Source organism: Caretta caretta, chromosome 2, assembly GCF_965140235.1.
Source record: "Caretta caretta isolate rCarCar2 chromosome 2, rCarCar1.hap1, whole genome shotgun sequence".
In the NCBI taxonomy this organism is placed as follows: domain Eukaryota; kingdom Metazoa; phylum Chordata; order Testudines; family Cheloniidae; genus Caretta; species Caretta caretta.
The window spans coordinates 233,655,099-233,675,402 of NC_134207.1; the positions used below are offsets into that span (position 1 = coordinate 233,655,099).

Sequence of the window (20,304 nt, forward strand, 5' to 3'; positions counted from 1 at the left end):
AGCTATGATTGGGAGTGGTGCCGGGGGAGAAAGCGATCATTGACACAGTTCCAGGAATGGATGCTACATACATGGGGATTGGTGCCAAGACTGTGGACTGACATGGAGTCGGGAATCGAGGTGCAGGAGACCGGTGTCAGGGAGACAGTGACCGCCGCTGAGTCATCAGCGACTGGTGCAGAGAGGAGGGTGGTCAGTACCGAAGAGGTAGGGACCAATGCTGCGAGGCTGGTGATCGATGACGCGAGGCCAGAGACTGGAAATTAGGCATTAAGACCAGTGCCAGGACACTAGAGAACGGCACTAGCCGAGCGACCACGGAGGCAGGCCCATAGAGGGCTGCCTTTTGGAGGGGGGGTGCCTTCACTGGCTCCACAGTTGAAGGAAGGTGCCACCGTGTGGGCGGCACCAGTAGGACCATCAGGTCTCTGGGTGCCTGAAACACCTCCAGCATTGAGGGCACCATCAGGCATAGGGGACCCCTACCACTCCCTGGAGACAGCGGTGGTTCCCGTTATGGGCTCAGAGCCCCAGGCAGAAAAGCTGCTTCCCAGTCACCCAAAAGGCAAACAGCCCAACACTGGTCCTTTGACTGCCACTCCTTTCCCATCCTTCTTCGATGCGGGGGAGCACCCACATTCAGTGTGCTGCTTCCTATGAAGCTTTCTCGGCACCAGTGATAGTGAATGGTGCCGAGGTGAGCCCAATGCCAGTGGAGCACTCCATACTGAGGTTGAAGTGCTCAGCACTCAGTCAGAACAGGATAGTTCTGAGGCTGGCCTAAATGCTGCCTCCATCAATAGGGCTTTAAGGCAAATGTCTATCTTTTTGAGTACGCGGTCTGAAGCCTTTACAAATGTTATCCTTGACGTCTGTTTCCTCCTGACACTTTAGACCTATGTGAGGATTGCTCACCAGCATGGGCTTCTGACAGACGGCACACGGTTGAAGCCTGGACCATGCCCCGTGCCTGGGACACAGTCCCTGAGGGGACCACTAACTATTCTAACTTCTTTATCAAACACTAAGAATAACTACACAAAAGAACTGATGAGTAAGAAACCAATAGGAGCACTTCAAATCGCAAAACAGAAAACGGCGTTCCAGTGACCAACACAAGCAGTAAGAAGGAACTGAGAGGGTGCAGGCCCGGCAGCCATAGACCAGCACATGAGCACCGAGCTCCAGGGGATGCCAGAGCTGGCCCTATGGATACCATTAAGGGAAAAAGCTCCAGCAGCCATGCACGTAATAAAGGCAACTGTGTTGATAGAGGATATTGGGTTTCCCCAAGGTATTTGATTTAGTCCACAAGACATTTTTTATTTAAAAATTGCATTATATGGAATTAAGAGGGCACACATTAGATGGATTAAAAACTGGCTCACTGACAAACCTCAAAATGTAGCTGTTAATGGGGAAACACCATTGAGCAGGGCTACTTCACGGGGGACCCTAAGGGTTCGATGCTTGGTCCAACTACCTAATAGTTTTATGAACAATCTAGACAATGATAGGTAATCTTTGCTGGTAAAGTTTGTAGATGACAAAGATTAATGGAGTAGTAAATAATGAGAAGGACAGGTTACTGCTAGAGTAACCCGAATCGCTTAAGTAAATGGGTTTTAAAATAGCCAAATGCAAGGTAATACACCTGGGAACCAAGAACACAAATGATACCTATGGGATAAGGGAATATCTTGGAAAGGAACGACTGAGAAAGATTTAGGGGTCATCATGGATAATGTGAGCTGTCAGTGCAATGCTACAGCAAAAAGGGCATAATGTGATCCTGGCATGTATTTAAAAAAAAGTGAATATCAAGTAGAAATAACTAAGTGATTTTGCCTCTGTACACAGCATTGGTAAGACCACTACAAGAATGTTGCACCCAGTTCTGTTGTCCACATGTCCAGAAGGATGTGGAAATACTGGAGAGAGAGTTCAAAGGAAGGCCACGAAAGTGATCCAAGGGCTGGAAAACAAGCCGTACAAGACTTCAGGAACTCAACTTATTCAGTTTATCAAAGACAAGGTTGAGATGACTCATCACAGTGTATTGGTACTTACACATGGAAAAGATATGGGGGGTGGAGCGGGCTTTTCAACCTTGCTGACAAAGGCATAAAATCTAAGAGTTGGAAAATGAAGTTAGACAAATTCAGACTTGAAACGATGCAGTTTCTTGGCACTGAGGCTAAATAAACACTAGAACAGCTTATGGAACAGTGCAGGAGGTGAACTCACCATCACTTGGAGTCTTCAAAAAGATATCAAATCTCTTCTTAAAGGATACATTTTAATCCAGCTTCAAGAAGAAATTCTGCAGCCTGCGTGCACATGGAAGGAAGGGGTGTGTCAGGCTGGGTGATTGTGGTAGTATCTTCTGACCTTAAAGTCTTAATCCGTGGGTCCCCTGTTCACTCCTTTCCTTCACAGACTATGGGGAGACAAGGATTGCCTGTATTACCTCCATTAAGATGTCACCATAATCAAATCTCATGCTTCAAGGTTTCAGCCAGTCACCTGCAGGGGTCAGGAAGAATTCCGCCCTGCCCCTGCCCCCCTCCCCCCCCTGAACACAGAATTGGCTTCAGGTATTATTTAGGGGGACGGGGGGGGGGTTAATCTTCCTCTGAATCAGAGTGGCCAGAGGACACCAGACTGGGTAGACCAGTGCTCTGAAGTGAAACAGAGAATCCTTCCTAGATGCCCAGCCAGTGTATCTTGCTCCATACTCGTACTCGAATTACCAGATTTAAGGTCAGGAAGGAATTTTTCCCCAGGTTAGGCACCTTGGGGGGTGGGGAAGCATGCTGCCTTCCTCTGTAGAATGGAGCATGGTTCACCTGCTGGGATCATTTAGGCATCTCAACCCTAATCCATGTCCTGCCATTGCCGGGGACTCAGACATTGCTGGCATCTGGTTCTCTCCTGTTCTCTGCCTGTGGCGCACACCATTTAGTTTCCTGAAGGCTGAAATGGTTTGCTCTATTAAAATCTTTGGGCTTAATATGGGGGTATCTGGGTAAAATTTAATAGCCTGTGATATACTAGAGATCAGACTAGATAATTGGATGATTCCTTCTGGCCTTAAAGTCTAAGTAACATAACCCTTAAAGCCCTCTATGTTTTGTTAAATGTCTACTCAAAAATGAGAAGTCATTAAACTGTGTTGATCTTTATAATATTTCCTCTCCTTTATTACATGCTTCAATAACACTGAAGTGAACAGGGTAGCTCACACCTCTAAGACTGTAACATCTCCGCAGTATGTCTGCCAAGGCTCCCATTTCCATATGCCCCATATGCTTTTGTTTCACCTGTTTCTAATACAAGAAATGGCTCCATTGGTAAAAAGCACAATCCTCAGGTTCACTTGATAAGCACACAATTTCTTTACTAGTACAGCGTAAATTGAAATGACTGCTCTCCTTTTTTTCCCCTTGAGTAGATATGCATTTCTTGCATTCTGGGGTTCACTTCCAACTACTGACCAGCCACTATATGGGGGACCCAGCAACGAAATAGTTTCTTCTCTCAAGCAAGAGGTTTGTCTCCCCTCTGTCTACTAGATCAAAATTCCTAGAAAACAGCAACTCCCTAAAGGTCAGGAAATATTTGAAATGAAATTTCCTCCAAACCATCTAGGAGGTTAGTCATTTCAGTGACCTGAAGCTTTGTTTAGGACACGCTTTCATAAGTGAACGCTTCCATTACAGAATGCCTGTGTGAATATGCTGATGATGCACATTGACTACATGCCTCCGTAACATGTATAAGGCTACATTTGTGGCTGTGGGGCCTGTCCTCACAGCTAGCCAAGTTAGACTTATAATGGCAGAGTCTGGAATTTTATTGCAATTGCTGTGTGAAGGTTGCTAGTTCTATGTTGTCTCTTACCTACAGCAGTAGGTATCTAAACCAACATTTATTTTTACTGCAGCTAGAATAATAACTAGAACACGTAACAGAGCCTCAGGGGTCAATTCCAAGTTGGTCATTCATATAGCCACCCCACAACCCATTCCAAGATTTTGATTCCACAGTTTTTGCACAACAGGCCTTTGTCTCAAAAGCCAACTAGTATCAACAGAAAGACTGGACATATTTATCAGTTCATGTTCAGTGACAGTCCATATGTATTAAGGACAGAATCAGATATTGGCACTCATCCTTTGAGTACTTGGTTTCTGAATAGCAGAAGGCAGAAATTGGAATTAAAGTACAGATAATTTTTACTATTCAACAGCCACATGGATAAGAAAACTCCTTGACCCTTCCAGTAACCACTGGAGAGGAGTTTTAAATTTATAGAACATCTGCTAGCCAGAAGCTGATATTAAGGAAAGCCCTCTGTGAAGGGGTGTATGCCACACTGGCCGAGAGGGTAAATGAGGCCAATTAACTACACAGGCCGCACCTGGAGGAGGAGTCAGGGAGCTGGGATTGACTGGAAGCAGGCTCAGCTGAGCAGAAACAGATGGGGCCTATATAAGCCAGGAAGCTAGCAACAGAAGGAGGCAGGTAATAGTCTGCAATCACTCCCTGACAGGAGGGTACTTGGGCTGGCAAACCAGGGGGCTTACAAGGTAGGAAGGAATCCAAGTGAAGAGCAACACTGTCTGGGAGTAAGTAGGTCACTGTTTCGAGAGATAGGGTCCCTGGACTGGAACACAGAGTAGACGGCAGGCCCAGGTTCCCCTACCAGCCACTGGAGGAATGGAATCATTAAAGCAGTAAAGGGAAGACTGCCATTTTCATAGAATCATAGAACTGGAAGGAACCTCGAGAGGTCATCTAGTCCAGTCCCCTGCACTCAAGGCAGGACTAAGTATTAACTAGACCATCCCTGACAGGTGTTTGTCCAACCTGCTCTTAAAAATCCCCAAGTTAAAAAAACAGCCCTTTCCACTGTGACCTCCACCCCAATCAGCTGCAATTATTTAGGCAATGCAGTCACCTGGAGTGTCAGCTTCAGAAAACAGTGACAAAGGTTTTACTCTGAGATCGTACCCTACCAATGCCGGACAAAAAGAGAGCCTAAAAGCCAATACTGTGGCACTTCTGACAGTCATGCAGAGGACCAGAAGTGAACCTATGAGGTCACTGAATATATACTGGTAACTGGAATTACTATTTCCCTCTCCACTTACAACAGAAAATCCAGAGGCTTCAATGTAGCACTATGAGTCAGAGGCTGTGTTAGGGACACAGCGAGTAAGCTGCTGACACCTTTTGCATCTGTCTTCAGTGGAGCTCAACACTGACTTCAGGTGTGGAACCTCAACTGTAGCGAGGAGCCAATGCCTAGAGACTTTGATAGGGAAACTGCTTAGCTGAGCTCAGCAAAGGGGAGGGGGAAGAGAAGAGATATGGGCTCTAAATACACACAGGCAATGCTAGCACGTAGTCCCTGCATTCAGTTGTCTGCGCCAACTCCAGGTCCCAGAGTTCACCCATCAAAGCATTCTGGGCTGTCCTCATGCCTAGTTTATAGCAGTCTCCCTAGTCTAGGGTGCCTGAAGGTGGTCTTGGAGATGCTTCCCTTGAATCTTCAGTGCAGAAGAGGACACATACAGGGAAGTCTGGCACCCCCTGTACATTATGGTCAACATACGTGGTTGTCTGTCTCACATAAGTACTGCTTGGTAACTTCAAACTGTATTTGTGTAGCAGTCTTCCTCCCTCAAAGATGTACCTGGAAGAAGAGAAACTAGGTGGTGGGGCACTTGAAAAAGCACCAAACACTAGCACTAAGAGGAACAACAAAGGACCCCCAGGGGCCAAGAAAATGGAAGAGTTTGATGGCCCAAGATCTGTTAAAAATGATGCATTTAGATACCAGCACACCAAAAAAAAAAAAAAAGGAAAAGAAAAGAAAAAGTATTCCTGGGCGTCAAAAGCAAAGATTGCCACATGCTGCTGTGACCCTCCTTTGGTGCATTCAAGGCAAGTGCCAAATGCAGGGCATGCACCACGCACCAAGAAAAAAGTTGGTGCCAGCACAGACACCAATGTATTACAAAAGCATGTCATAGCTCTTGAGCCAAAAGCATTCCAATTTAGGCAACTGACTGGATGGTGGAAACTACTAGATTTACAGGACACAGCTGGCAGAAAACCCGGAGCAATGTAGAAGCACAGTGAATAGAGCGCTCCTTCACCAATCAAATTCAAGGAGGAACCGACCAGAAGATTTGGAGGTTTTCATACATATCTGACAATAGGTGGTGTGCAGTGGCCAGAATGGGGCCTGGTTCATGCATACCATTGCCCTCTGAGATCAAAATCTTTTAAGAGCTATGGGAATATTAAGTCTCATGCTGAAGAGTTTCAGAGTAACAGCCGTGTTAGTCTGTATTCGCAAAAAGAAAAGGAGTACTTGTGGCACCTTAGAGACTAACCAATTTATTTGAGCAGGCCCTATGCTACCAGCACTCCCAGCTACCTTCGAGACACCATTGACTTCCTGAGGAAACTACAATCCATCAGTGATCTTCCTGATAACACCATCTTGGCCACTATGGATGTAGAAGCCCTCTACACCAACATTCCACACAAAGATTGACTACAAGCCGTCAAGAACACTATCCCCGATAATGTCACGGCTAACCTGGTGGCTGAACTTTGTGACTTTGTCTTTACCCATAACTATTTTACATTTGGGGACAATGTATACCTTCAGATCAGCGGCACTGCTATGGGTACCCGCATGGCCCCACAGTATGCCAACATTTTTATGGCTGACTTAGAACGCTTCCTCAGCTCTCGTCCCCTAACGCCCCTACTCTACTTGTGCTATATTGATGACATCTTCATCATCTGGGCCCATGCAAAAGAAGCCCTTGAGGAATTCCACCATGATTTCAACAATTTCCATCCCACCATCAACCTCAGCCTGATCCACTCCACACAAGAGATCCACTTCCTGGACACTACAGTGCTAATAAACAACGGTCACATAAACACCACCCTATATCGGAAACCTACTGACCGCTATTCCTACCTACATGCCTCCAGCTTTCACCCTGACCACACCACACGATCCATCGTCTACAGCCAAGCTCTGCGATACAACCGCATTTGCTCCAACCCCTCAGACAGAGGCAAACACCTACAAGATCTCTATCAAGCATTCTTACAACTACAATACCCAACTGCGGAAGTGAAGAAACAGATTGATAGAAGAGTTCCCAGAAGTCACCTACTACAGGACAGGCCTAACAAAGAAAATAACAGAACGCCACTAGCAGTCACCTTCAGCCCCCAACTAAAACCCCTCCAACGCATTATTAAGGATCTACAACCTATCCTGAAGGATGACCCAACACTCTCACAAATCTTGGGAGACAGGCCAGTCCTTGCCGACAGACAGCCCCCCAACCTGAAGCAAATACTCACCAAACAACCACATACCACACAACAGAACCACTAACCCAGGAACCTATCCTTGCAACAAAGCCCGTTGCCAACTGTGCCCACATATCTATTCAGGGGACACCATCAAAGGGCCTAATAACATCAGCCACACTATCAGAGGCTCGTTCACCTGCACATCCACCAATGTGATAATATGCCATCATGTGCCAGCAATGCCCCTCTGCCATGTACATTGGTCAAACTGGACAATCTCTACGTAAAAGAATAAATGGACACAAATCCGATGTCAAGAATTATAACATTCATAAACCAGTTGGAGAACACTTCAATCTCTCTGTTCACGCAATCACAGACATGAAGGTCGCTATCTTACAACAAAAAAACTTCAAATCCAGACTCCAGCGAGAAACTGTTGAATTGGAATTCATTTGCAAATTGGATACTATTAATTTAGGCTTAAATAGAGACTGGGAGCGGCTAAGTCATTATGCAAGGTAGCCTATTTCCCCTTTTTTTTTCTACCGCCCCCCCCGACGTTCTGGTTAAACTTGGATTTATGCTGGAAATGGCCCACCTTGATTATCATGCACATTGTAAGGAGAGTGGTCACTTTGGATGAGCAATTACCAGCAGGAGAGTGAGTTTGTGTGTGTGGTTTTTGGAGGGGGGTGGGGGGAGGGTGAGAAAACCTGGATTTGTGCTGGAAATGGCCCACCTTGATTATCATACACATTTTAAAGAGAGTGGTCACTTTGGATGGGCTATTACCAGCAGGAGAGTGAGTTTGGGGGGGGGGGGGGGGGCGGAGGGTGAGAAAACCTGGATTTGTGCTGGAAATGGCCCAACTTGATGATCACTTTAGATAAGCTATTACCAGCAGGACAGTGGGGTGGGAGGAGGTATTGTTTCATGGTCTCTGTGTATATAATGTCTTCTGCAGTTTCCACAGTATGCATCCGATGAAGTGAGCTGTAGCTCACGAAAGCTCATGCTCAAATAAATTGGTTAGTCTCTAAGGTGCCACAAGTACTCCTTTTCTTTATGCTGAAGAGTGAGACTCTTGAGGATAGTGTCTGTTAGTTGAAAAGCTTCACTTTTCTAACTTATATTTTAAATTTGTATTTAGATTATGGAACTTACAATACAGGACTCAGCTGACACAAGAATGGAGAATTTCTTACCAATAATTTCCTTTCTGCTAGCAGCATCTCCCACAATTCTTGAAGTCTGGGCTTCTTTGCTCAGTTTGCAGCTCATGAAGGCAGATGAATATTTGGTGCCACCACTCTGGACATGCACCCCTCTACTCCCGCTCACAGCCAAATGAGTTACTTCAAAGCTTAAAAGTTTCTATAACAGTAATAGTAAAATTCTTAAAAGGTAACTGACCAACTATGTACAATGGACAACGGGGGGGGGGGGGGAAGTCTCATGATAAAGATCCTACTCAGTATCTGACCTTCTGGTTCTTGAGCCATTTAGGGTGGGCAGAATTCTGGGAGACTATGCTGGCAGAAAGGAAGTTATTGGTAAGAAATTTTCCATTCTGCAGCCTATCGTCTCCCACAATTCTTGACATCCGAGAAGGAGCAAGCAGTTAACAGATGTAGGAGGGCAAAGAATAAGGTCATGAAGAGGGGGAAAAACAGCATCCTTTCCCATTTATAACTTTTGCTCAAAAGGCAAAGTCATTTCTGGACCACTGCCTACATTACCTCCCTGCCAAAAGATGTCTCTGCCGAGGACAGGAAATCCACCCTATAGTGCTAGACCAAGGTGGTAGCAGTTGACCAGGTGACCATCTTACAAATTTCTGCTGTGGATGTATTAGCTCTTTCTGCCCATGAACTCTCCAGGAATCGTGTGGAGTGTGCCCTGACTCTATCTGGAGCCAGAACCTCCAATGCCTTATACACTTTCACAATCCATAGTCTAATCCACCTAGCAATAGAGGACTTGGATGCTCTGACTCCTTGGCATTGTAGGTGTAAAAATTCAAGATAGGGCACCCAATCTCCTCAAAGACAATGTATGTTTGAGGTTGAATTTTAGGAGCCTTGAACATCTAAGGTGTGCCATCTTTCCTCAATCCTGTGGCCTTGTACAAAATGAAGGGAGAATCACCTCTCAGGATGTATGGGAGGAAAAAATTCACCTTAGGAATAAGTGATTCATGCAGTAAGTCTCCTGCATAGAAAGGACCACCAGCACCAACACTTGCCTGGTGGATGCGATGTCTAGCAGGAAGCAAGCCTTGATGGACAAATGCAGATGCTGACATCAATGATTCAAAGAGATGGTTTGTCAGGTCCCATTTGGGAAAGAAGTCCGATTACTGACTTTGCTAACTAGACTGCCCTAAGGAATCTGGCTACCTGGGGGTTCTCTGCCAGCTAACCTGCGGAGCTTGAGAACATCTTGCTATTAAGGGCAGACACTTGATTGGCAATGCTGCTGGATTAGAAACCTTTGTCAAAACCCTTCTTGGAGAAAATCCAAGACAACTGGAATTCCTGGATTTCTAGGATTTGGCACTAGCTGCAGAACCTGGTCCAGAGAGAGGAGTATGCTTTCAAACTTGATACTTTTCTAGAAGAAAGCAGTGTCCTGATGACTCTGGAGGAAAGGCCCACCGACATTAGCACTTCCTTTTCAATAGCTAGTCTATTAGATGCAACCAGAAAATAGAAAATTCTGCCCCAGCTTCAGTTCTGTGTGGAGAGCTATGCAGTTTTTGTCAAAAAGAGATTTGGGAACTATAGGGTTCCCTCAAGGCTTTCCTCCCAACCTGCTGTCTCTTGGTTTGTATTTCTGTGAGGATGAAGGCCAGTCTGTACTCTCCCTCCTGACACCACACCATGCTTTTGAGAATGTTTAGATTTTGCTGCATTGTCCATCATTACCTTGTCTAGCTTCTCTCCAAAAAGCAGCGTTCTTGTAAATTTGGCAGAGCACAGCACCCGCTTCAAGTGGCTATCCACCTTCTGGGCATGGAGCCATAGGTGGTATCTGGTGTCTGAGCTGGAGACCATAGCTTTGGCTGAGAATCTTATTTTACACTGTTGCCAGGGAAACTTTCTTTAAAATAGGGCCGAAGTCAGAGTGATCTCTATCCTTGAGAGCTCTGAGATCTTCCAGTCAGGAGAAACATGCCTTCACAAAGCAAGTAGTTACTAGGTTCACCTATGGGAGACTGTGGCCTCCATTTTTCTGAGCTATGGCGTCCTTAGGATAGAACTTCCCTTCTGAGGGGGATAACCATACCTTTTGCCAGGACACTAAGCAGCATCAACCTTCAGTATTTCAGTAACTGGGACCTTTGGTTCCTGGATGCTATAGAGCATTTCTGTTAATGTGCTTGCCCTTGTCTGGCTTCTCCCATTCATCCCTGATTATTTCCTCAGAGGAGGAGCATAGGTGAATCTCAGTCTCAGGGTAGGATTTCAAGGGCAGAAACTTCCTCAGAGGCTTACTCTCCGGATTCTGTTCAGACTGAATCTGAATTGCGGAAACAATGTTGTTGCAAATGGCCTTGAATTTCCGGGGAAGGGATTTTTAGTATTTCCCTGGTTCTGATCAGAGTTAGGGCCAAACAATTCATCATCCTCTGTGAAGGAAGGAGAATCAGAGGACACAGATCTCCTAGACCTTTTAAGCTTTTTTTTCCACCTTTTTCGGCTTTGTTTTTCTGGGTTTTTTTGTGCTTTTTTAGTTCATTTAGAGAGTGTATGAGCTCAGTTGTGGCTTTGGTGAGGTTTTTTTGTGACTAGCTTTGCTGAGTACCTGATGTCCTCTTGCATGACGTCTTTGAGTCCCCCTCTTCTGGGTTCCATTTCCTTGAGGAGGGGGGAGGAGAAATGCTTCCAGAGCCTTCCTGGCCAAACTAGGAAGGAGAGGAGGGTGCTTATGAGTCCTTGCTTCTTTTCCCAGGATGCTCAGGACCAATTTTAGGATGGGGGAGGGGGGGAATTTGTGGTCCCACAAGTATGGCCTTTTCTATTCTCTAGAGGCCCCTTGAGACTTACTATGAGTCAGCTGACTAGCGTCCTCTTCATCCCTGGAGCCCCTTCCTACTCTGCACGTTTTCCCCAGTTTCCCCAGGAGTCAGTTGCTCTGGGGGGCCAGGGATCCCACATGCCTGTCTGACTCATAGCCCTGGGACTTAACAAGAGTCAGGGACAGAAGGCTGGATGCAGGCTGGGCACAACTCACTGTCTGCCCAGTCTGGTAGGATAATCTCACAAATCGAGCACCATTTGGCTTTCATTCAATGTGTTTTAGGCTGCTCTGCCATACTTGGAAGGTGCAGAGGATCAAGCAGGGAGGCCCTGTAGCAGAGGCTCCAAAGGATTCAAACATCCAGTTGAAAAACTGGCCCAAGAAGCTGAGGGGGAAATCTCTGCTCACCACTGCCTCAGATTTTGACCCAAACAACCCCTCAGGCAGATGAGAAGGCAAGAGCACTAAAATCTCAGAGGCCCATGAGCGGAAGTAGAGGGGAAATGGCCAGAGCAGCAGCTCTGAACAGTTGATCTGACTCCATGAGCTGCAAAATGTAAAGAGCAGCCCAGACATCAAAAATTGAGGGAGTCAGTGGGCTGCAGAAATAGACATTTTGAGGTTATTAGCTACAGCAGTTAACAGTGTTTCAGCACAGGCTCCTCAATGTAAGGTTTGCTTGCCCAGTTTTGAGATGCACTATGGTCATCTTTACCTGTGGGTATGAATTGGCTGAGAAGAATACATTACATGTATGTTTTAGTTACTTTTAGATGCCTACACAGCAACCTACACTGCAATAAGTACTTTCATAAGTAACTCAAGATTTTCTAGGCAGACATTTTAACATCCTGTAATACTTGAAACAGTAATGAGAACTAGTTTAATTTTTACTGGTTAAAGTAAATAAGTTGCATCTCATTGAACTCCTTGCAGATCTGAGTCTTCAGCTGACACAATAAGAATGGGAGGATATTATCCTAAACTGCAAGACTTTAAATGTTTAATTGAAATGAAAACAAAGTTCCCCATCCCCATAGGGATCAACTTTAAGTTCTGGCTTAAAATTCATTCCTCAAAGACAGCACCTCCCTCCCTAACAGTGACTGTGAAAATTGAACAGTAGATCTGCTATGTAGTATGGTGTTGGATAATACTTTCATTTCCCGGTACTAGACCCTTGGATTTTGTGTTTAATTAGCCCAGAAAGCGAGACAAAACGAGTGACAGCCTTAGGGTCCAGCAAGCTACCAGTTACAATTGCAGCTGCTATTCTCCCCATACCACCATTACCCCTCCCTCCCAAAAGAGCATCTCTACACATGGCATGTAGTTCTTCTCCACCTCATATAGGCTGCACAGTATTTCCACTTGCCTGACCAAAGTGTCCCAAATGCACCTTACATTTGAATTATTCTCCCCACACACGTAAGAGAGATACCAGAAGAGCCTGTGTGAAAAAATGATTTACCCATGGCAGATCTCTGGACATCTAGGCCAGTGCCTTAACTGGAAGATCATTCCTCCTGCTAAGAACTTCTGTGAAATCACCAGAAGATCTGTACCAACAGCAGAGACTAGTCACCAAAACAGATAGGTGAAAGAAAGGGAAATAGGGAACAAAGGACAAGGTGCCCAGTGGGAAGTAGCACAGGGTGACGCAGAACAAAACAGATGGAGCTTCTGGATTGGGTAGGGGGAGGGACATGGTTTGATGCTAGGGGGCAGAAAGTGGTACCCAGGGAGCAAGGGGCATAAGATTTGGGAACAGGGGAGAAGAGACAACCAGGACATAGGGGCCCCCGGGGCAGAGGGGGCAGGAGAAGACATGAGATTTAGAAGACTTGGCAAATGTCCAGGGATGCAGATGGTAAGGGAGTGAACATGAGGTGAAGGTGCTGAGTTGGGGGGAGACCAGAAGCTAGACCTAGAGTGACTGGGAAGTATGGGGTGAAAGTGGTTGGGGTAGGAGATCAAGAGCCATGCCCAAGCTGCAGTGCAATATTAACATGAAGTGGAGGTGCTGGGCAGACATCAGAATCCATGGCTGGGAGACAGGGATGAAGGAGCTGAGGGGAGACCAGGAACAATGCCCAGGGTGCACAGAGAGGAGGATGGAGGTGCACGAGGTGAAGAGCGAAGGGGTCCAGAAGCTATGGCTGGGGGAAGGTCTAGTATATGATGCAAAAGACCTTAGGGAACAGAAAGACCAGCAGCCCTACTCCATGAGCTGCAAAATGCAGGTGGGGGGGAGGGAAGCAAAGGGTGAAGAAACTGGGTGGCCAGCCTTTATGCAAAGATATGCAGGAGTGGACACAGGGTTAAGGGATGGAGGGCAGAAGCCATTTGCAGGGTGTATGGAGAAAATTACATTCTGGGTGTGCGCACAGTGGGGATGTAATGAAGGCGCTTGAAGTGACCAGAAGTCATAGCCAGGATGTGTGCACGGAGAGCGGAGCGAGGAGATGGAGAGAAGGAAACAAGGAGACCAGGAGCATGGCCATGATGTGCAAGAGGGTGGCAAGGAGTAAAAGTGGGAGAGAGCAGTAGCCATGCCACCCACAATGTAGAGGTCGGAAGGGTGAAGGAGTCATGCTTTGACTGCATGTGGGAAGAGGGAACAACCAGGAGAGCCAGTGTGGGTGTAGAGGAGCTGAAAGAACAGGGGACCCAGGGTATTTGTGGCAGGAGGCTTAAAGAGCTGGGGGGCTGCAGCCATGTCCAGTACATGAAAGGTTGGGCCGTGAAGAAGCTGGTCAGTAAGAACCTGAGAGCATGCCCAGGACATACACATGTGTGGGGAGAGAGGTGTACAGGATCTGGTTAGGGGGTGAGGAGCCATGTCCATGGTTGTGTTTGAGAGAAAGACGGGGTGAAGGGGCTGGGAGAGAAGAGTTATGTCCCGGATGTATCTGGGGAAGAGGAGGAAAGAGCCAGTGGAGACGGGGGACAGGAAATATGCTCAAGGTATGTGAGGAGGATGGGGAGCAAGAGCCATGACTGGGGACTACATGTCTGGAGGGGGGATGAAGAAGCTGGGGGCGCGGGAACCAGGCCGGGGGCACATGTGTACAGGGAGGAGATGAAGGAGCTGGGAGGGGCAGTAGCTATGCTCAGGATGTGAAAGGAGAAAATGAAGGTGTTGATAGGAGGTGGTGGGTTGGGTGGAAAGAGTGAAGAAGCTAGTGGAAGGAGAGCCAGGGCCAGGATGGGGAGGAGAGTGTGAAGGAGCTTGTGGGGGAGCATGGCTAGGCTGCGCATGGGGCAGGAGCAGCACAGTGGGGGGGGGGGGGGGAGAGAGAGAGAACATAGCCAGGATACATGTAAGGCAGGGACAGCACAGTGGGGGGGGGGGGGGAGAGAGAGAGAACATAGCCAGGATACATGTAAGGCAGGGACAGCACAGCTGGGGGGCGAGGACCCCGGGGAGGAGGAGGGGGGGGCAGGGACAGCACAGCTGGGGGGCGAGGACCCCGGGGAGGAGGAGGGGGGGGGCAGGGACAGCACAGCTGGGGGGCGAGGACCCCGGGGAGGAGGAGGGGGGGGGCAGGGACAGCACAGCTGGGGGGCGAGGACCCCGGGGAGGAGGAGGGGGGGGGCAGGGACAGCACAGCTGGGGGGCGAGGACCCCGGGGAGGAGGAGGGGGGGGGCAGGGACAGCACAGCTGGGGGGCGAGGACCCCGGGGAGGAGGAGGGGGGGGGCAGGGACAGCACAGCTGGGGGGCGAGGACCCCGGGGAGGAGGAGGGGGGGGGCAGGGACAGCACAGCTGGGGGGCGAGGACCCCGGGGAGGAGGAGGGGGGGGGCAGGGACAGCACAGCTGGGGGGCGAGGACCCCGGGGAGGAGGAGGGGGGGGGCAGGGACAGCACAGCTGGGGGGCGAGGACCCCGGGGAGGAGGAGGGGGGGGGCAGGGACAGCACAGCTGGGGGGCGAGGACCCCGGGGAGGAGGAGGGGGGGGGCAGGGACAGCACAGCTGGGGGGCGAGGACCCCGGGGAGGAGGAGGGGGGGGGCAGGGACAGCACAGCTGGGGGGCGAGGACCCCGGGGAGGAGGAGGGGGGGGGCAGGGACAGCACAGCTGGGGGGCGAGGACCCCGGGGAGGAGGAGGGGGGGGCAGGGACAGCACAGCTGGGGGGCGAGGACCCCGGGGAGGAGGAGGGGGGGGGCAGGGACAGCACAGCTGGGGGGCGAGGACCCCGGGGAGGAGGAGGGGGGGACAGGGACAGCACAGCTGGGGGGCGAGGACCCCGGGGAGGAGGAGGGGGGGGCAGGGACAGCACAGCTGGGGGGCGAGGACCCCGGGGAGGAGGGGGGGGGGCAGGGACAGCACAGCTGGGGGGCGAGGACCCCGGGGAGGAGGAGGAGGGGGGGCAGGGACAGCACAGCTGGGGGGCGAGGACCCCGGGGAGGAGGAGGAGGGGGGGCAGGGACAGCACAGCTGGGGGGCGAGGACCCCGGGGAGGAGGAGGAGGGGGGGGACAGGGACAGCACAGCTGGGGGGCGAGGACCCCGGGGAGGAGGAGGGGGGGGGGCAGGGACAGCCCCACGGGCGCAGGGGGCAGCCGGCTGCCTGGCCAGTCGCTCACCTGCGGCAGCCCCAGGAAGCCGTAGAAGTTTTGCGGCACCTCCTCCACCAGGTCGAAAAGCTCCAGGTCGCCGCTGTCCCAGGCGCGGGCGAGCGGCGGCAGCAGCGCGAGGAGCAGCCACAGCGCGCGGAGCCGCGGCGCAGGGCTCGGGCGGCCCATGGCCCCTGCCTGGCAGCAGGCGGCAAGACGCGGACGTGGCCCCTGCCCAGGCGACACACGCCCCAGCGGCGGCTCCGCACTGAGGGAAGCGGGGAGGAGGCAGGCTCGGCTCCTCCCGCTGCGACTCCCACGGGGAAGGGGCGTGGCTTGCAGCCCGGCCAATCACCGCCGCTGGCGGCTGTGACCTCACCTCTCCCAGCAACCGCGGGAGACAGTGACTGGAAGCCTGGGGTAGACTGAGCTGCCAGAGCGGGGAAGAGGCTCTAGCGTGGCTGCCACCTCCCACGCCGGGGGGGCTGCCTCCTACTCGGGGCTTGGCTGCGGCGGGGGGTCCCCCAGCAGGACCCCTCTGAGCGGTCCCGGGTCCCCCGAGCCCTGCCCGACAGCGGCGGTTGACGCTGCTTCAGTGAGCGGGGGCCCGACTGGCGGCGGCGCATCTCCGCCTCCTCCAGCACAGCCCTCGGTTCAGTTCCTGCCTCCTCTTTTCCGCTCTCTTGCCCACTGCCAGCCAGGGCGCCGGGCCCTGCCTCTTCTCGCACAGCTAGGGCGATCTCATTTTTAAAAGTGAGCCAGGCCCAGCTAGTATACCTCATCACCCCCCGCCGCCCCCTCACATCCTGAGACTTCTTCCCTCCTGAGGCTGCACCAGGGGTGGGCAAACTGCAGGCCCGGGGCCCGCCTCCGGCCCTCCAGATGTTTTAATGCAGCCCTCAAGTTCCCACTGGGGAGCGGGGTCCAGGGCTTGTCCCTTCTCTGTGCGGCTCTCAGAAGCAGCAGCATGTTCTCCCTCCAGCTCTTGCATGTAGGAGCAGTGAGAGGGCTCCACACACTGCCCCCGCCTCAAGTGCCACCCCCGCAGCTCCCATTGGCCGGGAGCTGCAGTCAATGGGAGCTGCAGGGTTGGTGTCTGAGGACAGGGCAGCGTGCAGATCCAGCTGGCCATACCTCAGCTTGAGAGCCGGAGAAGGGGACATGCTGCTGCTTCTAGGAGCTATCTGAGGTAAACGCCACCTGAAGCCTGCACTCCAGACTCCCTCCCGTGCCCCAACCCCCTGTCCCAGCCCTGATTCCACTCCTGCCCTCTGAACCCCTCGGTCCCAGCCCAGAGCACCCTCCTGCACCCCCAACCCCTCATCCCCAGCCCCATCCCAGAGCCCACACCTGGAGCCCTCACTGTTTCCCACACCCCAACCCCCTGCCCTAGCCTGGAGCCCCCTCCCGCACCCTCAACTCCTCATTTCTGGCCCCACCACAGAGCCCGCACCCCAGGTGGAGCCCTCATCCCCTCCCGCCCCCCAACCCCCAATTTCATGAGCATTCGTGGCCCGCCATACAATTTCCATACCCAGATGTGGCCCTTGGGCCAAAAAGTTTGCCCACCCCTGGTTACACCCACCTCTTTCTTTGCTCCCAGCTTTGAACTGGTCAAATTGAATGCTTTTCTCCATATGGAAATGCACCCAAAGACCCTTAACTCTGCCCTGCCGTGACACCAAGATAGAGGAGAAAGGCGTATTTTAAAAAATCAGGTAAATGTAATTTGGGACCACAACTACTAAAATATCAATCATATGACTAGTGCATGGTGTCACTACAGGGCAAAGTTAAATTTTCTGAGAGACTTGTTATGAATAATTATGCAGCAACATTACCATTAACTTCTGCTTCCCACTTTCCCGCCCCCCTCCCCCCAGTTTTTTCTTAATGTTGCCTATGCACAAGATTTCAGCAAGTTACAACTAGGAGTTAAGTTTGTGTGAGTGAAGTTCTGGAGTATTTTTACCTTTAAATGTTTGGATTTAGCTATTAATTCCTTGGGTGTATACTTTTTGTTTTGGTATTACAACATCCCTGTAAAGCATTTTACTCTACATTACTGATATGTACTCTCAATCTTAACTCCATTTTAACAATTTTTACCTGGGAATTTCTTTGTTTACATTAAATATATGTCATACATGAACAATAAAGAAGAACCTCAAATAAAATGTTATATGATATTTCTAATTACTTGAAGATATTAAGCAATTAGCCATTTTCTTAATTTTAACTTTTATGGCCAGGTTCCTCTGTACAGTGTTGGTACTTTAGCTCAGGAATACCACAAAACAATCGGCGCATACATGCCAGTTAAATGATTTTTCCAGATGCTTTGTTTTGCCAAAGCAGTTCAAAACAGTTGGAGAATGCACCAGTTCCCCCTTCCTTCCAGTTCTTCAAATCCCCTGCCTCTTGCATCTCCTACATTCTGCCTTCTTCTTGCAACCCCCTACATTCCTAGTTGTCAACTCGTGATTTTATCATGAGTCTCTCACTTGGTGGTGGTTTTTTATAAAGGTCCAGCTGCTGGAAGCAAGAGATTCTCATGCCATCTCAGCTTTCATTTAAAAAAACCCCAAAACAATACCAAACATTTCTAGCTCTCAGGGTTGTTTACAAAATCTTGAAAATGTGAAGCAAGTGAATCCTAAAGGCTCCAAAACCAGAAGGCAAATAAAAAGAACTCCAACGTTTATTTTTAACCCAATCTCACTTTAGAATGCTTCTGGTTGGCAATATTTCATTCCTCCCACATGAGCATACCCCACATTCTCCCTCCCTCCTGCACCCTGTTTCAGTCTTCTGTGCTTATGCACGCATGCATACACGCACACAAGTTTATCCCTCCTAACAAGTAAGCCAGAATTGAAATATTGGAAAGATATTAATGGTCATTTTGCCATGATTTTTCATAAGAAAAAATCTTCTGTCATGAAGAATTGCTTGCTTTCAAAATTGCAACCATCTCCCACTAGGACTGAAACCACAGCTGCATTCAGAAAAGAGACACCTAGATCCATTGAAAACAATGAAAGAAAGATACCCTTCTCAAAATGGCCACCAACCGAGGGCAGCTGTGGCTTCAGTCCTGCTGAGAATGATAGGAAATGGTAGCCATTTTGAAAGAGGACAGTTCTTTGTGGTTTCAGAGTAACAGCCGTGTTAGTCTGTATTCGCAAAAAGAAAAGGAGTACTTGTGGCACCTTTGTGGAATTCTCTGCAGTAAACCATGGTATCCTTCAGCTGAAGAAAGAATGTTTAGTTATGAAGGATAATGGGAAAAAATTACCATTAATCCTAAAATCTATATATTCAAAAGTAGCCTATGAACAAAATTTCAGTACTGGTAAGTTGTAACAACATGGAAAATTTGAAGGGACTGTGTTATTCTGTTACTGAGATTACTTAAGCCAAAAAAGTCCAATACTGGTGGCTAAATCTCTTAGACCTATTTTTTATTTCTAAACTAATTAACAGATTTACTTGTAAATTCTCATAAAATTCATTTTGTACGCAGAGTTATTGATGAATGTTGGGAAGGATAGGCTGTATTTACTATATATATGCAAACCCTTGCTTTACATTCGAAACTCAACTCAACCTTAACTGTGGAGTTGCTGTTTGCACGTCCATAACAATAACTCATTCTCTCTGCCTCTCTATTCTTCTGTCTCAATTTCCTGAATTTTTTCTCCTTGAGACTTTGAGTCCTTTTCCTCCTTGGCTTGAATTGGGCCACACCAGTCTGCCACCTTATTCTCCTAAATCTCTGCTTTCATTTAAAATAAAAGCAATTATCTAGCCCTTACGGTCACAGAGAAAACATTGAAAACATGAAACAAATGTAAACTGATGCAGCTATGTTTGCTGGGTCTGCAATGAGCTTGAAACAATAGACCAGAGAGGTATGAACTTCCTGATTCATCTCAATACCTAATGAAGGTCAACTCAATATCCAGTTATTTAAAATTTCAACATTATTAGTGATTATACTGATATCAAAGCATGTAAGAAAGTAGAGAGATGAGCACAGCTCTACACAGCCTACTCTCAGTGGTGTCTTATTATGGTACCACAAATGGTAGCGTTTGGTAGACACCACCTTTTTCCAGGGTGACCTGTAGAGCTAAAGGGCTAAAGGAAACAAATAGAGTCCAGGGGATGATCCTGGGAATATTAGCCACATGCTACACTAAAGGTTTGATACTTAGCTTACCCACAATTTCCATCACTAATGTGTAATGTTGCATTGCATGGTATGCCCAATGCATTGTCATGCTATTTTTCAGACAAATTTCAATTTGTGGCACCTCTAGATCAGGGTATTGTCAAAATAGCACAAGAACAAAGTAA

At 48.9% G+C, this 20,304-nt stretch overlaps 1 protein-coding gene across 4 annotated transcripts in view; it reads right to left on the minus strand.

The window, feature by feature from the left end:
* The window catches only part of DNAJC1 (DnaJ heat shock protein family (Hsp40) member C1), a 185,605-nt gene extending 169,376 nt beyond the window's left edge, over positions 1 to 16,229 (minus strand). The window contains exons 1-2 of one of the 4 annotated variants that reach the window (XM_048837928.2): positions 15,973 to 16,108; positions 2,248 to 2,330 (exon numbers count right to left, since the gene is read on the minus strand). In XM_048837928.2, coding sequence (XP_048693885.2) covers positions 2,248 to 2,250 — 3 coding nt within the window. In that variant the 5' untranslated portion in view covers positions 2,251 to 2,330; positions 15,973 to 16,108. Of the gene's footprint in view, positions 1 to 2,247; positions 2,441 to 15,972 lie in introns of all 4 variants that reach the window. The other 3 variants (XM_048837929.2, XM_048837926.2, XM_048837927.2) reach the window with 3 other exon arrangements.
* Positions 16,230 to 20,304: the final 4,075 nt, after the last annotated feature.